This window comes from Triplophysa dalaica, chromosome 10 (assembly GCF_015846415.1).
Source record: "Triplophysa dalaica isolate WHDGS20190420 chromosome 10, ASM1584641v1, whole genome shotgun sequence".
NCBI classification, from domain to species: Eukaryota; Metazoa; Chordata; class Actinopteri; order Cypriniformes; family Nemacheilidae; genus Triplophysa; species Triplophysa dalaica.
The window spans coordinates 17,708,885-17,732,628 of record NC_079551.1 but is presented as its reverse complement, the minus strand read 5'-3'; the positions used below and the strand labels follow the sequence as shown (position 1 = coordinate 17,732,628).

The window sequence follows — 23,744 nt, the reverse complement described above, 5'->3', positions numbered from 1 at the left end:
CGTGTGCCACATGAAATACAGATTTGGGGAGGTCATTTCTAAATCACGGGAGGTCCCATACTAATCCCGTGCGAATAGGGCTTTAGTGTTCAGAGGGGTCTATGCACTTTACTTTTGGGACCCACTGTTTGTGTTTCACACATTTTGTATATTTCCTCTCCACATATGAAAATATCTCAAATAGAACTCAAAACTTCACGCATTGCTTATCAATCCACATTCAGAAAAACAGTGTGGATTTGTGACATGGAGTGACAGATCAATAGATCCACTTCATGAGGCCAAATAATGTGATTAAAGCAGAATTGACAGTAAAGTTTTTCTTGCCTTCTGTATTTGACTGTTTGAGAATTTAGACATAATAGAGTGTTGCAGGGATGACGCATTTTTGTAGGCCCGGTCATTTTGAAGATCGCAAAAATATAAGCTCTGCGATAAGCGAAGGTTTCTCACCTACAAATTTGTTCACATCTGCAGAAGTAAAATGCTAACAGGCTATAAAAAAACGACACTATGGTTGCTCGATATCAACGTCACCACAACAAAGCCTCCATCAACTTTTTCAAACTTGATAAAAAACGTGTTCCTTAATTCCAGTAATTACTCAATTAATAAATCCTCATCTATTTTTTAGGGAATTGTGCCCATGATGCATTATTTTTAGATTTATATAACATCTCGAATGTCTGACGTCTACGCAAGTATTTTTAGCAACTTTTTAGCAACCACCGTTTTAAGAAACAATAAAGCTTTAAAAATCACACTTGAGTTATAACTTATGTTTTATATGTAGATCAAAACGTGAAAATATTTAAAGGTTTTGTTACAGCATCTTATTTAAGGAAATTGACCAAAAAACTATAAAAAAAACTATAGATTTCTGGGCGATGGAACTCGCTTCCATGGTTTGCATACAAAAGTAAATCATCCCTGCGGTACTCTACTATGTAGTAGGCAAGTATGCTTATGCAGACATGGGGAATGTGTATAGTGATAACTTTGGGACAGCTAACATCACCTCTTCACTTAATGTACAAAACTAAACTCTCTCACTCGTTGCATGCAGTGATCTTTTTTAATGACAAAAAAATGGCTCTTGTTTCTGACTCATTCCTCACCTGCTCTGATTTATAATGTCTAGGTTTTTCACATTTATTTGGCCAAAACATTTTGCACCCCCCCCCCACCTTCATCTAAACGTCCATCACACTCCCATCTCCCACTCCTCGACATTCACGCCCCTGCCTAAATACCCCCTCTCACCCCCTCACTGTGTCATATAGAAAACGCAGCTCGACCTCTGTGGGTGGTGATGCTCTGACATATTTGTATTGTTAAATCTTTTACATAAGGTCCGTGTAATAAAATCCTAATTTGAAACTTTGTAATTATCATTCTACTGTCTTGATGATTTAATGATGATTACAGATGAGAATAAATCATCGTGATCCGTCACAATTATGGAGGTCTCGGTACATTCTCTTTTAAATGTATTGCTGGCAATGGGGAGCTTTACCCGCAGGCAACGTTTCACTTCCAAAATACTATTGCCAAATTGCTCCGAGACCAAAACGATGAATCATTGAGAATTAAGGGAAAACAGGAATAATAAACAGAATTTTAGAGGAGAACTGCAAAATAAAGATGATTTAAAATCAAATTGAACTCCGAGAAGAGTTCAAGGAACTGGATAACATCGATGACAGATACTAGAAACGTTTTTTCATGATTAAAAGGCTTAAATACGTGCATGCTTTTAAGAAAATGTAAATCATAGGAATATAAAGAAATTGTTCTCTGACATGCTGTCATTAAAAGAAGAAACAATTTTGAGTTTACAGTATTGGATTGACATTTTAAGCCTATAGGTGTTTAAAAATAGATATATTGTATTCGTTCTTTGTAAAGAAATGTTTACTGTTTTTACACAAAACTGTCCGTCTGGACTTCATTGAAGTGTAAAAGACTCTTTATGGTATTCTTGCACTTGCAGGCTTGTCATTACAGGATTTAAATATTGTTTTATTTTACAAACAAGAGTAAGAAGTGATTTTATCAAAGTAGTCTAACTCTTATAACCCATAATTCCTGTGTTTTAGCGTTTATCCCTGAGCACTGCTTTCTCCCAATGAGTTTTATTGAGAAGCATTACCGTAAACACAATTTTGCTCGTCCTCTGGTAATCAACTGCATATTTTCAGCTCATACCTTAATAAGTATTGTATTTTAATGGAGCGTTTTGTCAATAAAATATAAAAAATATCTCCATGGACATTTTCTTTCAATGATAACAGACAAAATTGCTCTTAATTGTTTGCTTTATTCTTTGAGTGCTTTTGTTGTTCAGATTGTGTGTGCAAATACAATTTGTTAGACCTTAGTGGTACAACACTTTGAGAGCACAACCAGGACAGAAAACAATATACATCAAGATTTTTTTTTTCAAATATGACAAAAATGCACAGTGACAGGTAGTTTGTAAACGTCATTTGAAACCTTTGCTTTTAACCGTTTTAGCAGGTCAGACACAAATTGAATTGGACGATCACTTCATCTTACTGAACCTAACAACACGCGGAGATAGGTCTCCATCTGTCACACTGTGAGAGAGAGGTCGACCTCTGTTACACTGTCAGTCATTCGATATCTCGCTGAATATTCCTGCGTTGTTTTGTATTCCCAGAGACGGAAAGATTAAACTCAGTACGTTGCAAATTCTTTGTAAAGTAGCTTTCAAGTCTGAAACAGTGACCTGGATGCCACACGCTTTATTCGTTCCAGAAAATGACTGTCATAATGGCTGTAATTTTCTTGCGTCGGGGTGCTAAAGATCCATCCATTATATCCAGAATGACAGATATAATCGACATCAAAAGCATAAGAAATTTGTTGTGACACCCACCCCGTCAGGTTCCAGTCTGACTAGCTTAACATCTTTTTGCTTAACGGTGCGCGCCAAGATTGTAAATGAACCGTCTCCACGAGGGATAAAAGACAATTTGTCCGCCTGACAATATCAACACCTTCACAATGAATTATACAATATGTCGGGGACATAAAAAGGCTAGAGAGGGAGACACTGACATGCACATTCTGGACGAATTAGCTCAATGCACCGCGTATGACTCCACAGTCCTTTATGAAGTTTGAAGGCCACATCAACACAGTTTGGCACATTGTTTCTCACATTTGGATCAGATGATAAAATACCACAGTTACAAAACTATTCCACAACACGATACGTTTATAAAATGGATCAACCCACCACATTTTGTGCTGTAATTGCATAAACATGCATTGTTGCATTGTGACATTGTGACATGCGTCCTTTTCCCTTTAGACTTGTGGAAAAATGACACAACAAGTTGGCTTACTGTACACAAATACCACACTCCCCTAACTCGAAAAGGTGTAACCTGATCTCAGTCTGTTATTTAAAAACAAAAAAAAAACCCCATTCACCCGACTCTCCTGTTATCTCTTCGGCAGAGAATCTTTTTGAAGGACCTTCGGAAATCGCTATTGAAGATCGTGTATATAATGGGATTGAGGGAGCTGTTGCAATAACCGAACCAGAAAAAGAACTTGAAGAGCCTATCTGGCACGCAGGAGTCGCAAAAGGCCGTCAGCGTGTACGTGAAGAAAAACGGGAACCAGCAGACGACGAACACGCCGATGACTACAGCTAGGACAAAGGTGAAGCGCTTCTCCCGGTTTTGACGACCCTTCCACCTGCTGGTCTTGGTCCTCTGGCAGGCCTCTTGCTTCTCGATGTTCTCATCCGGTTTGATTTGGCTCAGTTTGGTCTTGCCCTTGGAGCTCTTCTTTTTGAGCGAGCAAGGGTTGGAGATCTTGTGGTCGGAGGAGGACGATTCTTCCATGTCCACACCATTTATTTCGTCCTTGTCGTCTGCGCCGTTTGGCTGGACGTCCGGGTCCCTGTTGAGCCTCTCCTCCTTTTCATCCTTCTTGTCTGCTTCCGTTTTCCTCCGGTCCCCAGGGGGCGCTCTGGTCCTCTTCTTGGCGATCTGGTAGATTCGGATGTACACGAGCACCATGATTATGCAAGGAAGGAAAAAGGAGCCAATGGAAGAGGAAATGATGTACCACTGTTCTCGGTTAATGTGACAGGTGGAGCCCTCTCCCTTCTTCATGGTAATGAGAGGCGGGAAGGAGATCACGATGGCAATGACCCACACGACAAAAATGATGCGCTTGATCCGTTGCGGCGTGCGCTTGAGGTTGTACTCGATGGCTTGCGTGATGGACCAGTACCGGTCCAAACTGATGGCGCACAGGTGAGTGATGGAGGCCGTGCAAAAGAGAACGTCAAGGGCGAGGTAGATGTCACACCAGATCTTCCCGAAGGCCCAACAGCACATCAGCTCATTGGCTAATGAGAAAGGCATCACCAGGGTGGCCACCAGTATATCGGCTGATGCCAACGACACCAGGAACAAGTTCTGGGGAGCCCTGAGAGCTCGGCTCGTGAAGACGGCGATGATCACCAGCACGTTGCCAAAGACGATGAGGAGGATGAGGAGACCCACGAGAACGCTCAGAGGAACGGCCACCAGGAATCCGTAACAATCCGTCGCGTTGGTCACATTGTCGCACTCCATCGCTGAGAATCGGTCTCTTCCTCTCGCAACCCAGATTATGTTTCCAGACACTTTACGAGCTCCATATTAGCGAGAGAATCTTTGCATTAGGCAGGAATGACATGTTTGGTCATTTGACATCTAAAAAAAAACATTTTAATGAATAAAAACAGTGATAATGAAAACAGCCATATTAAACGAAAAACATGTATTAGGTCAAATAAAATGGACATATTAACATTAAGCAAACACGAATTAAATGCTTTTATTATTGGTACAACTTAAGGCAACAATATTATCCACAAGAAGCAAAAAGTGTAGGACAGACCTTACCTTGGAAGGAAGAAAATAATGCGACGCACAAACTTGTTTATCCATCCAAACAAATCGTGTTCAGTTTATAACTTTTCCGTTTTAAGTCGGTCAATATGAGAGAAAACTGCCGGACTGTTTGTCTTGCATGTCGTCGGCGGAGCGTGTTATGACAGCGCTTCATCATAAGCGCTCAACTCAGCGGTGCGCGCGCTGGACCGGGCTCATCTCGCGCACGGAGCTAATAGAGGCGTAATCATATTACCCGCTGTGAGCGCGCGTCGTGTGCGAGAGACGCCGGAACGAAGTGCGAGTGTGTGTGCGCGCTCCAGTTCTAAATGACTTCCCATTCGCCGTGTGCGGGCCACGCCCTCTTTCTGATTACACCAGCCTCCGTTGCTTAGCAGCGGGAAAGAGGCGCGGTGGAGACGACGAAAGCAGGTTTGAAACGCCTTTTTATCAGCTCAAGACAGGTTTGAATCAATTATAAACTATTTGTTTTTGGAGTGTTGAGACGGATAAGAGAGAATAAACCTGAAGTGACTGTTTAGGAGGGGTTAATGATTATCTACGAGTCAAGGGAAGGGAAAGTTGGCCCACTTTTTAGTCAGGATGGGTATAACATGTAGCCTAATACGTCCCTATGAAGAATATGATGACATGTATCTGTGGAGGATGTGAGGTAATTTAACCCAAATATTTGAATGAGAGTGTTTTGGACTAAATGTTGACTAAAATCTTATTAAAAGTTACTGAGATGGGACAAGTAGGCATACTCGTGTTGCAACTATTAACTTCAGTTTTAAAACGCAGACAGAATATTCACACACGTTAAACTGTTTTATTATATTAAAACACTTGCATGTTTAGTTTTGCTTGCTCATAAAGTGGTATTCCTGAAGAAGATTAAACATGGTTTTACTATGTTAACAGCTTATCTTTTTTTGCGGATTGATTTTTATTTGTACAACCAGTTTTACCTCAAATAAAAAATGCTTTAGACTGTAGTATAACCGGTTTAAACGTTAATAAAAGTTCATTTGTAATTTCTATATTTTTACTACAAAAACATACCGCTAATATACTTAACCATGGATCTTTTTCGTAAGGGATGTTACGTAATAACCTATGAATAATTAGTCATTATTTTATTTTTTCTTAATTTTATCAGTAGATTCTTTGGAATTATTATATTTATATTATTATATTTTTTTTGTTTGTACTATTTTCTCCACATTGACACTCGATGGTCTGACAGATGTTGTCACGATAGTTTTCATGGACAAATTATTATAATTTATTTTTTGTACTGTTTTCACCACTCATTGGTCTTTTCAATGGTTTTCAGGCAGGCTTTACTCTTAAGATCAATGTTAATATGAAGTTGTTTCAAGTTCTTACTGATTTTCATGACGTGAAGCATGAGCAAATTCTCAAAACATTTCTGAGTTGCAAAAGAGTTTTACTTGAGATAAACAATATAGAGGAAGCGCGTTAACTGTGATTATGAGTGACTAAACACAACATAGAATAAGCGCTCAATGAGAACAGCTGGGAGCAAGAAGCGATGAAACAGCGACACCCGCTGGTAAACTATAAAATACGTTTATTACTGTTTTCAGGGACACGGCTGCAAATATCCTTGATTTGCTACAATCAATAGATGTTCTTTTAAAAATATTACATTATAAATCCTATATCTTATAGCAACTCCTGGATTTTCTTTGTAGATTTTTGTTCATTGATTTTAATTATACATATACAAATCTTGAATATAAGGGACTAAGGGGCAGATTCCCAGACAGGGATTATTTTAAACCAAGACTAGGCCTTCGTTTAATTAGGACATCCAAGTTGTTTTTAAAGACGTCCTTTACAAAGATACATTACTGGTGTGCATCTTGACACAAAACAATTGCACGGTTATATTTTAAGACGTGCCAGTGCAAGTTGTTTTCGATCAAGAGACCGCTTACATTTAAATTAATATGAGACTAGGTTAAAACCATGTCTGGGAAACCACCCCTGAATGTTTAATTGATGGTTCCACAAAGACCCTAATAAGGTGACAGGCAGGACTCACACATGCTTTTTAAGAACTCTTGAGAAGTGTTTAGCACCGGAAAAAAATGTCTTTAACCCTTTCAAGCTTAGAGGTCGAAGTGGATAGCTATCCAAAAAGCCTGTTTTTGTGTATGCATGATTTTGATGACATAGTTGCATATCATCCACTATACTATCGCACACACCCTGTAAAACCTCTTTGAAACATATGTGTAGTTAACGTCCTAAGAGCCAATAAGAAACAGCTGAAAAATTCCTGATAGAGGTTGAAATAGTTTACCCATAAAACAGTTAAAGAAAACTTAAATGAAAGGTTCTTTAAGGGTCAAAAAAGGTTCCCAGTGTCGTTCTATTAATGAAGACCGAAAACATTTTGAAAAGATGGCTGGTGAGAGAACAGCAGATGTGACATTTGTAAGGCAGTCAAATGAACATTTATTTGAAGAATGCTTATCAAAGCAAAGACTTGACTGAAGAGGGTCGTGTTACTCATTTGGGCTGAGTGAGAAAGAAACCAACCAAGAGATTCACCTTTAAGGCTGTTCTTCTAGAGAAAGTAACATTAAACATGTCTGAACATCACTTGATAGATAACCTTTGAATCTTGTCAAATAAAAACATTTTGCAGTTAAGAAAGAGCAACATGTTTGGTACTTTTTTACATCCCTACCCACCCAGGCAATAATGAATAAAAAAAGGGGGTAAAAATAATAGAAAATCAACATGCTTGTTTCCTTTACATGGCAAGGCAAGAAAGAAAGAAATAAAGAAAGCAGGAAACAACACATTCTTACAGTAAAAAATGATCATGAATAATAACTTCATCGAAACAGTTTCTATGACCTAAAAGCACAGACAATAAAAAATAAACAAACCCTTAAGCTCAAATCATGTGGATTCACCAGAACATTACAAGTTCAAAATCAAATTTGCCATCCTGGGCTGATCAAAACTGCGATGTCAGTATTCAACATTTAAAGTATATAATTGTTCTCCTGTTTCATTTGGACTACATTCCTGGTTTGCGAGAAAAAAAAATGCTCTCATCCGAAATTGAATAGAACTGTTAGTCCACTTAAAAATCAGCCCCAAACCCCTGCATAATAAATGGCACATAAAGCATATAAAAAAAAAACTTAGATGGAACACATCACAACGTCATGTCACTAATGCACATCTCACTTGAAGTACTCAAAGGCATTTATTATCACATAATAATAATTCCATTTTGTTAACATCTAACAAGTCCCTCGCACGCACATTCACGCACACAAAAGAAAAATGTACAGTTCTAAGCTTTTATACAAAACCAGGAATGCAATGCCTCTGGTGTATAGTTAAGCATGAACGGAGAAAGCCCTTTTTTACAACGTTTGTATTTTTTCCATTTATCTTTGTAGTTATTATTCAGCGTCTGCATCAGGCGCCAAATGCACCGTATTGGCCAAACACATCCAGAGGGGTTTCGTCTGTGGAACGTCTGTGCTGGTAGAACCGTCCGAGAGCCCAGTCCAAACATCACATCCGGGTCGGTTCTTTTACAGCATTACGTTTTTATGAGGTCCATAAAGCAGCAACAGGTTCTGCTGGTTGATAAAGCAGCAATTTGTGTCCTTTTTCGTGCCAAATGTGGCCCCATTAATGTGAAGTGTCTCCATGAGAGCCGCTCTGTGGCTGCAAGTCTTTACACTGCTGCCAATGTTAATATAAGTAAAAGAAAATGAGACATGAAAATAAACAGCGTGGACACAATCCTAACAAAAGACATTTGGCTTGATAAACTAAAAATGTCATTTACAGTCACTTATAATATAATACTAAACCAAAAGAAAATGCATGTTCAGGCTTCAACGGAACATTTCCATATTAAAAAAAAGATGAAATAAAAAAGGTCATAATCAAAACATTATGGGTTTTGATAGCAATACTTTGATGATTTGCACCATTTGAAACCAAAGGATACCTGTGTGAATTTTAAATATACAGGAACACAAACTAGTCAGACAGAAGTTTAAATCAAAACATTTAATAAAGATGCCATTAAAGCCTAAAAAAAAATCCAAGTTCTTAATAGAATGTTAACATTTAAATTTGCTGAGGCAACCTTTTTTCATTCATTGTTATACAATATACACGATAGACAATTAAAATAAATGATAAAATACTTTAAAAATTATAAGAATGCCCCCAACCATTTGTTTAATCGGTAACGTAAAAATTCGCGACCCTTTTACTTGAGGTGGATGCCAAATATCAATACAAAGTGCATTAAAAGCAGCAGCATAAGAGGGGCGGTGTATGAAACAAAATAAGGATCCTGTGACCACGTCGAGGTTCAGTGTTCTGAACAGTTAAAAGAGCAGGAGTCAGGGGGTTACGTTTAAGACCAGTCCCATAACGCCTTTACTGGCGAACCTGACCCTAAAATCCTTCAAAATTAACAAAAAATTGATGTGAATGGGTGTTTTGGCATTCCTCACAGTAAATGTGGGCCTTTACCTTTTAGCAATGTTAAGCACCTGATATGTAGATGCAAACTGATAGAACACAGGCAGAGCGCAACACTGTGGATATGGCAAACAAGTTAACAATCTTAGACCCACAACCTAGACCTGCACCTTATTAGCGAAACCCTTGATGTGATTGTTGTCGATTTAAAAAACAAATCTAGATCTCGGTTACGTTATTTCATTTTCTCTGAACCGGTTCCTATAATGAAAGAAAACGTTACTGATCACTGCCGATTAACTTCAAGCTTAGCAACATGTCACGCCTATCTATCCCAACATTGAATAGGAATGAATATTTAAAAAAAATTGACCGATTGAGTAATTAAAAATTAATACAAAAAAGGAATTACGGAATAAATTATGCTTTTGTAAATTCAACCTTTTTGTATTAAAAACCTCTTGGATACTTATGTTCAGACACAAACCACCCAACTGCACTGAATAGGCACAATTTCTATAATAATATTAATAATAATAAAAAAATTAAACACTAAAATTTGTTCTCTGCTTCCGAACAGGTCCTCTGTACAATAAAAATCTTTTGGTTGTGGGATGAAAAGATCTCAAAAACATAAATACAAAAAATAAACAACTAACATACAGTATGGCGGCAGCAGCAGCAAAAATAAAGTTGTTTCTCAAAAATGAAGTTGAAAAAACTTTTGTTTTTGCATACAACTGTTTTTCCTGGTGCCAAGAACCACAATAATGACTTTCAATAAATTGGCAAAATGATTGAAACATTTTAAGAGCGTCTCTTCTCAGAATCACTGATATATATTCATTAATTTTGGCAACAGAAGTCTAGACATTGTGTTCTACTCGACTGGGGTAAAGGGGGCCTAACTGGCTATTATTCCTCCATTTGGAACCCAGTTATGCAGATTGCTGTCCTAGATGTCTTCGAGACGACATAAAAGGGATTCTGTTTTTTCCTCTACAGTGTGTAAGCCTCAAGCAGAACATTTCAGACCATAGCTCGGTAGGGTCCCTGCATCTTCAGGAACTGGATAATAAATGAAGGACCACCAGCGACGATCTGGGGTGGGAGGTGACTGAGGGGGCAGTTCTCTATGCTCATGATGGACAGCTTACTGCATAGGGCCAACTCAAACGGCAGGCTGTGCAGGTTAGGGTTGTCGTTTAGGTACAGGTCCTCAAGGTTCTCCAGTGTACCTGTGGATGGAGAAAACAATTAGGATAGGATAAGCACCATACAGGATTTGTGTTTGATGACAGCAGTGACATCTGACCGATCTCCTCAGGTAGGTGCTGCAGTAGGTTCTCTCCCAAGCCCAGGTAAGTTAGGTTTGTCAGGTGACCGAGTCCTCTAGGCAAAGTGGTCAGCTGATTATTGGTCAGCACAAGTTTCTAAGAAAACGAAAATGAAACATTGAGATGAGTTCCAGAGCATCCAATAGAATCACTCCAGATCTTCACCTAACAAGAGTCACTCCAGATTAGGGATGGGTATCTTTTAGATTTTATCGATATAGATAATGTTATTGATAGTGCTAATCGATTCCGGTACTTATCAATACTGTTATCGATACTACGCTCTATAATTTTATGCAATAAGACATGATGTGAAAAGATGTTAAACATTTTAAGTTTCTTTATGACAGCTGAGCTTTAGAACTGCAGTTTACAAATCCTTCTGAGCAAATAGAAAATTCCACATAACAAAATGTGTGTGTGTTCCGTAGCATACCACTAACGGCACTTAGCATGTGCATAGGAGCACATCATAATGTTATTCAACATATTTATTTAAATCACTAAGGTTTTAAAGGACTTTTATTTTGACGGGTTGCCGCAAAGTATAGGTAGGTAAAAGGTGTTTGACGGAAGCTTCCTCGTTGTGAAACCGGACGCTGAAAGCTCCAAAAGTGCAACCATGCTACTCTTTCACACATAAACACGCAAAAGATTACCAATACATTGCGGAAATCATAAACCCTGGATATCATAAGCCCCACACAAAGGCCGAGCAAACTTCCGCCATTCAGACATTATACAGAGATGGAAAATGACCGGCAGCAGCCTCTAATTTGCACGAATACACAGAGATGAAACAACGCAAGTATCGATAACAGTATCCTATGTCATGAAGCTTATCGATATTCTGGTATCGACCCAATTAACTACAAGTCCAAAAAAGTACTGATTTGCGGTACCCATCTCTACTCCAGATTTACATCTAACCACTGTCACTCCCAATCTGCACCAATAGAAGTAAAAGGTTGGCTGCTTGTCACTCCAGACCTGCACCTCACCAGAGTCACTCCAGATCTGCACCTTACCAGAGTCACTCCAGATCTGCACCTTACCAGAGTCACTCCAGATCTGTACCTAGCAAGAGTCACTCCAGATCTGCTTTAAATGTCCTACCTGTAGATCCTTAAGGTAGGCAATCTCATTTGGGAGGGACTCCAGTTTGTTCTCCTCCAAGTCAAGCTCTCGTAGTTTCCGTAAATTCCCAATCCCGTGAGGCAACTTCTTCAATAGATTGTTGGACAATATAAGAACCTGAAAGAGAATAGTGTGAAACAATGAGCCAAAATAATGACACTAAACCACATGAGACCCACTATGACAAAGATCAATGTGCAGTAAGGCACTTGTAAGAATGTGTGTTGTTGCATGCACTAAAAACACCCTTATATTCTTAGATTGCAATTGATCCATTACAATAGATGATACAGTACAGCACCTCTAAAGACACAAGGCCGCAGATATCCTCTGGAATCTTGGTGAGCTGGTTTGTTGCCAGGTTCAGCTCCACCATGCTGGTCCACGTCCCAAAATCCAGTGGGAGGGACGTTAGCTGGTTGTCCTTTAAGTATGGTTAAAAAATAAAAATTATGTTAAATCACCAGTAACATTTTTAGCTAAATGAATGACAATACACATCAAAAAGACACATAATATAAGAACAACCGTATAACTTATTTTTTTAAAAAGAGCAGCACTTCTTAGAATGATGTATATTTAGTTGTGCATAAATACTATGTAGAGCTTTTTGGATAATATTTACAGATGCTTGCCTGAGTCAACACTACAATAATGTGATATATATAATGCACTAACTGTAAATCCTTAAATCTAGTGACTTCAAAAGCACTTTTACCTTCATATTGAGCTTGCTGAGCACTTTGGCTCTGGAGAAGATGCCAAAAGGGATTTTGTTGATACGGTTGTGCTCCATGTTGAGAGAGTAGATAGTGGAGAACTGGGAAGGGCCTCCCACTGGGTAAGACTGGAAACAGTTTCTTGCCAGCGTCAGACTCGTCAGGTTGACCAGGCTGGAGAGAAGACCCTGTGGAGGAACAGATGTGATGATATTAGTAAGAGTGATTAGACAAAATGAACATGCCCACCTTGTTAATTAGCATGGAGCTGGAGATTTCTCAAATCAAACAAGCCTCACCTCTGGTAACACTGAGATGTTGTTGTTTTCAAGGTTAAGCTCCTCCAGCTCTCGGCACTTCGCCAAGGATCGAGGGATCGCTGAAAGACGGTTGTATCTTAGGCCCAAACGGTTTATACTCGACAGGTTACCTAAAACAGTGAAGGAACGTGATCAACTCCACTGTTATAGTCAAGTTTGTGGTTGACTTCATTGAAATAAAACAAGTCATCCCCATCATGAGTAGATCCTAACCTATAGTCTCAGGTAGGTCAAGAAGTTCATTGTGCTGCAAGTCAAGGTTGGTGATCTGAGTGCAATTGCCAATCTCTTTAGGAAGGTGCTCCAGCTGGTTGTGTGCTACATCCAGCGTTATCAGGTTACATAGTTCACCTATAAAATAATCAAAGAACATAACATTGCTTCTGACTAAATATATTTATTCCTTGGTTAATTTGTTTAGTAATGGACACAGCAGAAATAATTCGCCAAAAAGTAAAACTCTCAATTGAATTCGCTCAAATCAAGACCAATTTATGTTTCTCTTTAGTCGTTTGTGGGTGTCCATCCCCAACTAACTTAGAATACAAGTTTGAAACAACAGAAAATGCGAACGCCACTCACCGATCTCTGCGGGCAGCTGTTTAATTTTGTTCTCTCGTATGCTGAGCATGGTAAGTTTGGACAGGTTCTTGATGTCCTTCTCCACGGTGGTGATGCGATTAAAGCGCAGGTAGAGCGTGGTGAGAGAGGTGACGCGGTAGACCACGGCTGGAATCTCCCGCAGTTTGTTATGCCGCAGATCAAGCATACGCAACTTTTTTAGGTTGTCCAGAGCGTCGGGCAGGCTGGTGAGAGAGTTCTCGCTGAGCGCCAGCGTCACCAGGCCCGAAAGGCAGCCCACCTCCGGCGGGAGGCTCTGCAGCTTGTTGCTGTACAGGTAGAGCTCGGTCAGCTGGGTCAACTCCTTGATGGAAGAGGGCAACTGATGGATGGATCTCTTGGAAAGGTCCAGGCGCATGGAGTTCTCCTCGCGGCACTTGTTAAGGTCCTTGATGACCTCCGCATTGCTGAATTTTTTGCGGGTGCTGGGCGGCGGGTTGGGGCGTTTTATCGTGCTATCCAAAGTGAAGGCCACGGCGGGCGAAGCGCCACTTGCGTCCTTCTTCCCGTCTTTGGCATCTTTCCCTTTGGTTTTGGATTTCCCTTCGGCTTTGGGTTCCCTCTCCTTAGAGTCTTTATCTTTGCCCAGAGTACTGCTCATGGCGAAAGCCCCTCAGCCCAATGACACATGGGACCCTCAGTCTCTTCTCTTTCTCTCTCTCTAGTACTTTGTTCGGTTTTCAGGCGCAGTTCTGGTATTGAACCAAAGGGAAGGGGCTGTTAGATCTGTCTGTGCTCATACATACCTGTGTGTTCCTTTAATTGTGTTGGAGGGCTGAGACAGTCTGTACTCCTAAAGGGGTTAAAACTCCATGGGGGAAATGTGTGTTTGCTGTAGTCGGTGTGGTGGGGAGGCCAGCAGCATCATGCTTGTTTACTCTTTCCCTCAGCTGGGCTAGAGCTGTTGTTCACAGATAGGTTGCCAGGATTAATATCCCTTGGCTGTTAAACAATCAAACACAAAAAAAGTTTAGTTTGGACAAATAATCGACAAAGACAAGACTTAATATATCCAATTTCTAAATGTATGGGCCTATGAGATTAATTTTATTTTTTCTCAAATTCCGTTTTATATTTTCCCATTTTTTTCCTCTATTTTTCTGTATTCTGTGTTTTCCGTCCTTTACTTTATTATAGTTTAGTGAAGTGTCTCTTCATGTGGGCAAATAAATTACTTACTATTGTATTCACTTATAAACCTACTAATTTAAGTTAACCAGACTGTTATTTTTACTGGTTGCCTCAAAGGTTGTTTGACACTAGCTTCAATGCAGGTAAAAGCTTGACACGAGCATTGAGCTTGCAGTACACAAAATCTTACCACTTTTTATGCAGACACACAAAACAAGCAGATTATTGAAACCGCATTTTAATAATCAAACGTTATTCATAGCGCTACTTTCTGGTTAAGAAGTAGTACATTCGCCAGATTCAGTGCCATTCCATGTTATACAGTAAATTTCGTTTTTATTTATTCGTTATTACTGGATTCCCCGGTTCCGTCTGAGTTTTCTGTATCGCGGATATCATATGGCCCTTTAAATGTTATGCATAAGGAAAAGACCAGAAATATAGCATTAGTGGCAAAATATTTATTCAAATTCAGGATGTGAAAAATGTCTTTAAGAGCTTCCTTAATGGTGCCAACATTTGAGCGAGCATGCAGTTCTTTCCTGTATGTTTACACCACAAGCAGTTTCAGGAAGACAAAACATAAAATCACTTTGGAGCAACCAAGTGCAATTAAATCCCACATCTAATTCTACGAAGCATCAGGCCATCCCGTTCGGTTTGTAGAATTCTCTTTTTTAAACAACCAACAACATTGTTTATTAATAAAATTAGTGCACACACTAGAAAAACTTTGACAAAGCCCTGGATTAAGCAAGCATGAGCTTCGTTTTAAAGCTTTGGAAGGTAGGAACAATAAAAGTATGAACACACGCTCATTGAGTTTTAGTCAATACTACCTCATACTACCTTTTTTTACAGTAATTTACACTAGATTTTCATTTGGTTTGTCAGCAAGTAAACTGAATAAACTGTAAAAAGCTGTTAAAAAAAGCTACTTAGTGGCACCTAACTATCAACATGCAGCAACAAAATGCATTAGGCTTTTCAATAACCATCAGTTTCAGCTCTTTCCAATATGTTCGTTAGGATTCAGATCTGGACTCGTAGAAGGACACTTCAGAATAGTCCAATGTTTTGTTCTTATCCATTCTTGGGTAATTTTAGCTGTGTGTTGGGTCATTATCCTGTTGGAGGACCCAAGACCTGCGACTGAGACAGAGCTTTCTGACAATGGGCAGTACGTTTTGCTCCATTATGTCTTTACAGCTTTGAGATTTCATTGAGCCCTGCACAGATTCAAGGCACCCTTTGCCAGATGCAGCAAAGCAGCCCTAAAACATAAACGAGCCTCCTACATGTCTTTCTGGGTCTTCTTCCATGGAGCCCACTATTGCTCAAAAAGGGATGAATGGTGCAATCAGAAACTGGCATGCCTTCACCTTGCTTGGAGTTCAGCTTGTATCTCTTTGGGAGTTATCCTGGGTTCTTTTTCTACCATTCACACTATCCTTCTGTGCAATCTGGGGTCGATTTTCCTCTTGTGGCCGCGCCCCCAATTGGTTGGCTACAATTCCTTGGTCCTTTAATTTCTTAATAATATTTGCAGCTGTTGTCACAGGAACATCGAGCTGCTTAGAGATGGTCTTGTAGCCCTAAGCTTTACCATGCTTGTTTATCATTTTGTTTCTGAGCTCCGCAGACAAATCTAGCCTTGCTTTCTCTGGTCCATGTTCAGTGTGGTGCACACAATGATCCCAAACAGCACAGTGACAACATTTTTCCTTTAAATAGGTTGTATGTCTGATTACAAGATTGGTTCATGTGTGATACAAATAAAAAAAAACTAATTAGTTACCAGTATAATCCAATTATGTATTATCTTGTCTAAGATATTACAACAAACGTGTCCAGGACATTTTAGAATATCTTTGTAGAACAAGCAATAAGTCATCTTTTAAAGTATACGTCATACAATAGCTTTAATTTCATCACTCTTCAGGAGGAATGAAGCATTATTTCAATGAGCTGTAAGGGTACCAACAAATTTGAGCACGTCTGTGTAAGCATGTGCAAATAATGTGCAATTTAAGTGTTGTATGTTCGCAAGCCTAGACCAAGCAGCCCAGAACAGAGCTGCCGAAAGGTTAATGCCGCAGGGAATATCTTTGCAAGCGCTCTTTAAAGATCAAGCTTCCTGTAGGTTGGAAGACCTTTATGCTTAAGGAATCTTCAACAATAATAATAGAAATTATTATAAAACATATTATTATATTGTAATATACTGCAATATTATATAAATTATAACACAGTTATTTTACATCATGAACATAGCATTTAGTGATGTGCCAAATAAAACATCTTGGCCGAAACCGAAAATTCAGGATGCACAATCAGATGTAACTTTGTTATCAATCATCCAAGCCCTGTATTTCTAGAATATTTCTAAAACCTGTACGATCGCTGGGGGTGTGTATCGAGCACAGAAATACTACCTATTACGCCCAACAGTCACAAATTATATATTAAGTTCTTGCTAGGTTGTTATTATTATAGCATATTTGTTGGTTTTAAAATTACATGTTGATACTTTTAAAAAACATTTATTGTTAAATGGCCAACACAGAAGCAATGAGTTACATTAAGAAAAGAATACAAGGTATGCTCAACGTCTTTTCTCCTTTTTAAAAAATGTGTTGAAGTTATCCATATATAAATTCTTAATAGAAAATAAATAAAACATGTTTTAGGCTTGTTTAGCGCACATTTACTCTCAATTCAAAACAATGAAACGCGGTGTCTTTAAGTACAAAACATTTTCATTTGTGTAACTGTAACTCTCCAAAATCGATGCAATATAAAATTATAAAAAATAATAAAGGAAACAAAATGTCTTTGCTTTACCATAAGTCTATAGCTACGGTTAGACCTGGGCTGTCATGTCCTCGCACTGTGTGCGCTTTGAAAACCACGTCGGTTTAGAACCAGAAAGGAATAGGCTAACAATTTGCTAATGACTTTGGAATTTGGTTGCCAGCCCAAAGTTCACGAACTTGTAAACATTCATTTATTTTATATTCATGTAACAAAGAATTCCATGGACTCCAAAAGTGAGAGTCTGAGTCGACTCCAAAAAACCCGGAACTGAAAAAACCTACAAGCCAACAGCGGTGAAAACGTTCTTCTCTAACTACCGGTTTACAAAACCCAGATCTGACAAGAATGTCTGGGTTTATGGTTTAAAATGTCGATAATAAATAAAGGAAATGGGCCCCGCAACAAAGACGGAAATAAAGGCCTATATGTTTCCACTTACAAGTTCAGATGATATGTCTTTATCAAGGGATGCACTCTATGTTCAGCAACTGAACAATATTTTACCGAACATGACTTGTTATGCGATCATGCAGCAACCAGCGCAGAGAGAGAGACGCGTGTGCGCATTATTAATGCCGCAAATATTTTGGCAGTGTGTGTGGAGCATTTTAAAGTGTCAGAGTAAGACGCAACACGGGATTTGCCGCGCAGAATAAATTTCCGAATGAAAGCGTCTTTACCGATCGGTTACTTTACTTAAGTGGGCTGTCTGACTGTAGCCTCGCCGCTCGCAACATCCTTTGACATCATACAGTGGTCGTGTGCACTCAGTTCAAAATATGTTCCGTGCATCCCGGCCATGTGGGCACCTTCTGAGAGAACAGCCAGCTTCTGTGGGCGGAGTTTGGAAAAGAGACATGAACTGAATTGGTTGTCAATAAGCATCAGTCAGAATTGCTTGCATTGGATGTTTTTTTTTCTTTTTTAAATCATTTTGCGATGTAGCCTATAATAGTCCAACAGTTTTCGTTTATTCATATTTTTAGCTTGTAGGCCTACTGTTGAATGACACTTTTTAATGAACTGTTTTGTTGTAGGGAACAGAGTAACTTACACTACATTCTTTTAGCAGTCAGTCATAGGCCTAATATAGGCTATTCATGATGAGGTCTCAATTTTTTATTTTATTTACTTTGTTTTGCTCAATTTTATTTTAAGTTATAATGTATTTTATTGAAAAGCAAAACAAATTATTAAGTCGCATTTTGACTATTCTGTTTATGCAATAGTGAAAAATTGGGTGAAGAAATGCAAAAAAACATGTTCGGCCTTTTTATTCGGCTTCGGCCAAGAAATTTCATTTCAGTGCATCCCGAATGTTATCTCTTTAAAATGTGATGCAGAAAAGCCCAGCACAGCTTACAGCCTTAACTAAGCTCCCCATAAATCCAGAGGCTGTGATATTTTGCAGAAAAGCCATTTGAGAAAGTCTCTTCCAAGCAAAATCACTGGCTTCGCAGAACATGACTTTCATGAAGGAAGAGTAAAACCAACAAACGTCAGAAGATCAATACCACAACAAACAGAGAACCCAGTCCACCTCACACTGTCTTGAAAAAACAAGTGATGGTTGGTGAAATGGTACCAACAAGCTATTTGCTTTCTAATGCCCCGAACACTTGTAACAGTGATGATCTATCATGAAAACATAAAACAGAACTACAGAAACATTCAATGAGGGGTCTTGTAATTTTGTTTATGGTTACAGCAACATTTTCACTGGTAACCTGCGGGATGACCAAACAGCAAACACTGTAGTCACCTTCAGTATGGTGCAACAGCACTTAACACCACACAGTAAGGTTATGTGCTTAAAAAAGTTTGTGTCTTGACACATGCTGTAAAATGTTGACAACTTTAATATCGCGCCATTCGGGCATTAGGTTTCTCATCTTTTCGCCATGAGAGTTGTCAACTAAAGACAAAGATATATAAATGCAGAGAAATAACGGAAGTTAGAACACAAAAATATATTGTATCAGCCAATTGTAATATCTTTATTTATTAATTCCTCGCAGGTTTTGTACAGTGTTACAGTGCAAAATGCTAAAGACTATTTAGGATTTGTTACAATTTATATATTCAAATGTTTTGTTATCTGGTTTGTCCCGAAGCACATCAAGACAACAGATAAAAAAACACAGATTTCAAATCTTGTCTGACACTGTATAACACAATCTACATTAGTTCATATCCCACTAGAAGCTTGAAACATACTGGAAATAACTCCTTATAGCCTTATGCAGAAAACTGGAACAATTCTAGATATGTGTTGTTGGCGAAGACTGCTGAACAGCAGTGTGGGTCAAAGGTCATCCTGCACTATTTTCTCCTAAACATGCACGCAAGAAGACCATAGAGACATGCAATCATCCTTTAACACACTTCTTGCGTCCTTGTATCAGATCAACAGAAGATGCATGTCATATTTTTACAAATCAGTCCTTAAATCAATTTGTGGAATTCTGCTTGTCTGAAAGAGTTGAAAATGACATACTGTAACATGCTGAGATGATGTCATAAAAAGAGCTCAAAAAATCTGCAGAATTCTGCCAACACAGGTTTCATGACTAGTGGACAAGAACACATGCATAACACATATTTGGTCATCTAGCCACATTGAGGGCCTTCCCTTATTCTTTCCTCACGCATTAGATACACAGCCATTTTATTAACACCAAAGCTTGACTACACAGATGCACAATGACAACATAAACAAGCAGATCAACTGCTTTTTGTTACAAAATGGATGTTAAGGTATTGATAATTATAAAACGATAACAGATGTATATGTCATATGTAGTGTTTTACTTCAGTACACACCAATGCAAACCATATAATTCCTCTACAGCACATCTAAACGTGCAATCAAACAACAAAAGAGCAGAAGCATTTGTACAGGAGCCTTATCTGATGTGTGTAAGTGCTCAGAGTGCAAAGCGTCTGTTTTGCAACAAGCTAACAATTCCTTTCTGGTAAACCACACAAACCCCTTACGTTACATGTCACGAACATCGGCTAGCACGACATAGACTACTTAAAAAGTATAAAACCTCTTAGCCTCCTGGTTTTGTCGTGATAGGTGTCATTATCAACAGACAGTTTGAACGCTGGCCAAGGAAATCTCTAAAATAGCATTAGCCACCCTTCAGCTGGGGCTAACAAGCTAACAGCATTAGCGCAGCGCGAGACATTCACATAAAAGCAACACAAACCAAAATGTCAATTCACACTTCTCACCAGATGCGTACAATTAGGACCAAGATGTCTCATCTTGACGAGAAGACAATAAATCCCGGTGGGCAGACCTGTGAATTTTCGCTCTTGTCAGACGGGCCCGCTCTGAAAAACAAACTGTCATCCGCCAAACGGCACTCGTAGCAGCTCGAGCTCGAAGCGGGAAGAGCTCAATCCGCAGCGAGTGCGTGCGTGCGCGTGCGTTTTCTTGCGCGTGAACGCGCAACAGTCGTGCTCCTCAGTCTGTTGAACTGACACTGATGAAGCTGTAATATTTGTACTTTACCCGGTCACTTTTTTGATTAGTTTTTATTTACGTCGCTTTAATTACTTTTGCAATAAACGTATACGAGCTGTAAGAATGAAGTATGCGTTGGCAATGTTGAAAATGTTAACAATCACCGTATAAAGCTTTGTTGACTGTGACTGTAGTCTATATGACCATTTTGGGACAAAATCACTATTTTGTTTACTGCCGGGTGACACCCAGACGCGTTCCTTGACCATAGATGGCATTCGCGGTACATGATTTTTTCTCTTAATTCGTTTATTTTCTCTTTTATAAGCCAATGAAATATGTATCAAATTATAAGAAAATACATTCTTCACACGCTCATACACGCACACACACGCGCACACACACACACATAGAGCAGCGGCCATTCCGGGACTGAACAAAAGAGTGCATTGAAATCCCCTGAACGCGGACAGCGGCGCATCAGTCGAGCTCGACCGCCGAACGTGAACGTTTATCGGGTCGAATATAAACCCCGAGCTGCGGAAGTGTGATTCGGAGGCGCAACACAGCAGTAAAAGTGCTTTACCTTCAGAGGTGTGACTCCGCCATCCTTGTTTCCTCCTCCTTTCCAGCAGTGCTGCTGCAGCTCGAGCTCCCCTCCCCAGCGCGCGTCACACGCACGCATTTACAGACGCGTCACGAGACTTCTGGAACTCCCTTTTATTTTTGTTTTGAAAGTATTGCAGTAAATACAGATGCAATAAATGGCACTGGGTGTGATCAGTAGGGAAAGTGGCGTATTGGAGGACGGATAACGTATGTGTGTGGGTTATTTGCTGTAATTATGTTTAATAAATGTGTAATAACTTATTAATAGATTATATAAAGTGGTGTATGTGCACCTTAGAATTGTTATTATTTTGACAATTTGATGTCAAAATGGAGGTAAAATATGGTTTGTTTTCTATAATCAAATTATAGTTTTTTATTTAAGGGGAAAATATTATCCTCAGATTCAGCAATTGCTTCATGGACAACTGGTTTCATATACAGATCAATTAATAACTCGCATACAATTTCACTCTAAAATTTTCAAATGCTCACATTAAGAAATAACAATAAAACTAAAAACGACAAAATACCATTCTATATTATGCATTTTATATACGAATGTTTTCGAAATGAGTTTGAATCCTCATAAAAAGTGATTTAAAGATACATTTCAAATAATACATAAATATTTAAAGATTCATACAAAAATGTTCAAAAATTGTCTCTCTGTCTTTATCTTAATTATCTTACCACATTCGTCTGTTTTAATATGTAAAGGCACCTCTGTGGCACAAGGCGGCAGCATCGGCTTGCACGTCTCGCGATAGTGGCGGGGAGAAGAATCTAAACCGGAAGTGTACATAACCAGCTGAGGAGATCAACGGTAAATCCATTAAACGCTATTTTAAAATAAACGCGAAATAAATGTTTTATCTATATGAATGTAGAGCAAACCGTTTATCGTTTAATAAGACTAAGTTGTTGTATTATTGTGCATATTGTTTATACATGACGCTGCCATCTTCAAACAACTTAAGTAAACCTCACGAAACCAAAAACATTCTTGCAATTCTCAAAATCCAGGACAGGATATACAATTTAGAAAAAAAATGTTCAGCATTACACAGAGTGCACAACAGTAATAGTGCAATGTCATAGTGGTAACGACAAGTAGCGTTAGAAAAAATAATAACAATTTATTTTATTTATTGTGAATTGGGGTCAAATGTGACCATAATTATTTTTGTGAGAGTTATGTAAAGAGCCGAAAGGACTGATGCTGCAAAATAATAAACCTGTCTTTACAGTGCATTAACGGGTAACGAAGAAATACAATGCCTGAAGTCAAATCAATGTTAAGAGAGGTTCTACCCAAACAAGGTGAGTATTTTCTCCTAAACAGGGTTTAAAGCAGGTGTTTGATGTGCCCAGACTTGCAACAGTGCACTAGGGTGGAACTATTTTTCACACCCTCATCTAGACAAATCACATGACAACACCACACAGTGTCAAAATAAACAAAAAAGCTGAAAAACAACCCAGGCAAGCCATCACATCACACCCACTTCTGTGTGTTTTTCCTTTAAGCACCTTAGTTTGGTTTAATGATAAATGAATATAGCTGCCAGTGTTGAAATTCTTAAATCGGTGAAAGATCTGTGGCTTAGAAACAAGTCTATCCCGTGTTCTACAACTATAAATACAATACACTCTTACCATCTTTTTTCTAGGTATCGTTATTGGAATCATTACTTAAAAACCTAAAATCAGTCAACCATTACTTTGTGTTCATCAATTTATTTTTTATTCAGGTCAGCTTTGCATGGAGGACGTGCCCACCATGGTCCTGTGCAAACCCAAGCTTTTACCTCTGAAATCTGTGACGCTGGAGAAACTGGAAAAGATGCAGAAGGAAGCTCAGGAGATCATTAAACAACAAGAACTGGCTTTAAGGCAACAGCAACAGCTTGAACAAGCAGAGTAGGATACACTTAACATGGAACGAAGTACACACTTCTATTACAACCTAATATCAGCACATATCACAAATGAAGTCAGTCATAGTTTATAGGTTAGCTGAACAGCCAGATTGAAATGTTTTTTTCTTTGTTTTATTATTTAGCAAGTTACCAAACTATTACAGCTCTGTTCCATGGATTAAGTAGCAATATTCACAAATCAATTGTAAATATATGTTAAAGTGTACTGAT

At 38.8% G+C, this 23,744-nt stretch overlaps 2 protein-coding genes and 1 long non-coding RNA gene across 5 annotated transcripts; 1 reads left to right on the top strand and 2 right to left on the bottom strand.

Annotated features, from left to right (window-relative positions):
- Positions 1 to 2,304: 2,304 nt before the first annotated feature.
- adra2a (adrenoceptor alpha 2A) lies at positions 2,305 to 5,589 on the bottom strand. Its single transcript, XM_056759924.1, has 2 exons — positions 4,935 to 5,589; positions 2,305 to 4,742 (listed from the first exon to the last, which is right to left on the bottom strand). Exon 2 carries the CDS (start codon positions 4,620 to 4,622, stop codon positions 3,459 to 3,461), a length of 1,164 nt encoding a protein of 387 aa, XP_056615902.1. The 5' UTR covers positions 4,623 to 4,742; positions 4,935 to 5,589; the 3' UTR covers positions 2,305 to 3,458.
- A 2,570-nt stretch (positions 5,590 to 8,159) lies between these two features.
- shoc2 (SHOC2 leucine rich repeat scaffold protein) lies at positions 8,160 to 21,660 on the bottom strand. Of its 3 annotated transcripts, none has more exons than XM_056759921.1 (9): positions 21,569 to 21,660; positions 13,521 to 14,501; positions 13,152 to 13,289; positions 12,918 to 13,048; positions 12,618 to 12,806; positions 12,201 to 12,323; positions 11,879 to 12,016; positions 10,741 to 10,858; positions 8,160 to 10,663 (listed from the first exon to the last, which is right to left on the bottom strand). In XM_056759921.1, exons 2-9 carry the CDS (start codon positions 14,158 to 14,160, stop codon positions 10,455 to 10,457), a joined length of 1,686 nt encoding a protein of 561 aa, XP_056615899.1. In that variant the 5' UTR covers positions 14,161 to 14,501; positions 21,569 to 21,660; the 3' UTR covers positions 8,160 to 10,454. The 3 variants fall into 3 exon arrangements, with proteins under 3 accessions (XP_056615899.1, XP_056615898.1, XP_056615900.1); XM_056759920.1 differs by lacking the exon at positions 21,569 to 21,660 and adding an exon at positions 20,748 to 21,207; XM_056759922.1 differs by lacking the exon at positions 21,569 to 21,660 and adding an exon at positions 20,759 to 21,207.
- A 14-nt stretch (positions 21,661 to 21,674) lies between these two features.
- LOC130430769 (uncharacterized) lies at positions 21,675 to 22,878 on the top strand. Its single transcript, XR_008907914.1, has 3 exons — positions 21,675 to 21,798; positions 22,312 to 22,417; positions 22,842 to 22,878. It is a non-coding gene; the product is annotated as an uncharacterized LOC130430769 (long non-coding RNA).
- Positions 22,879 to 23,744: the final 866 nt, after the last annotated feature.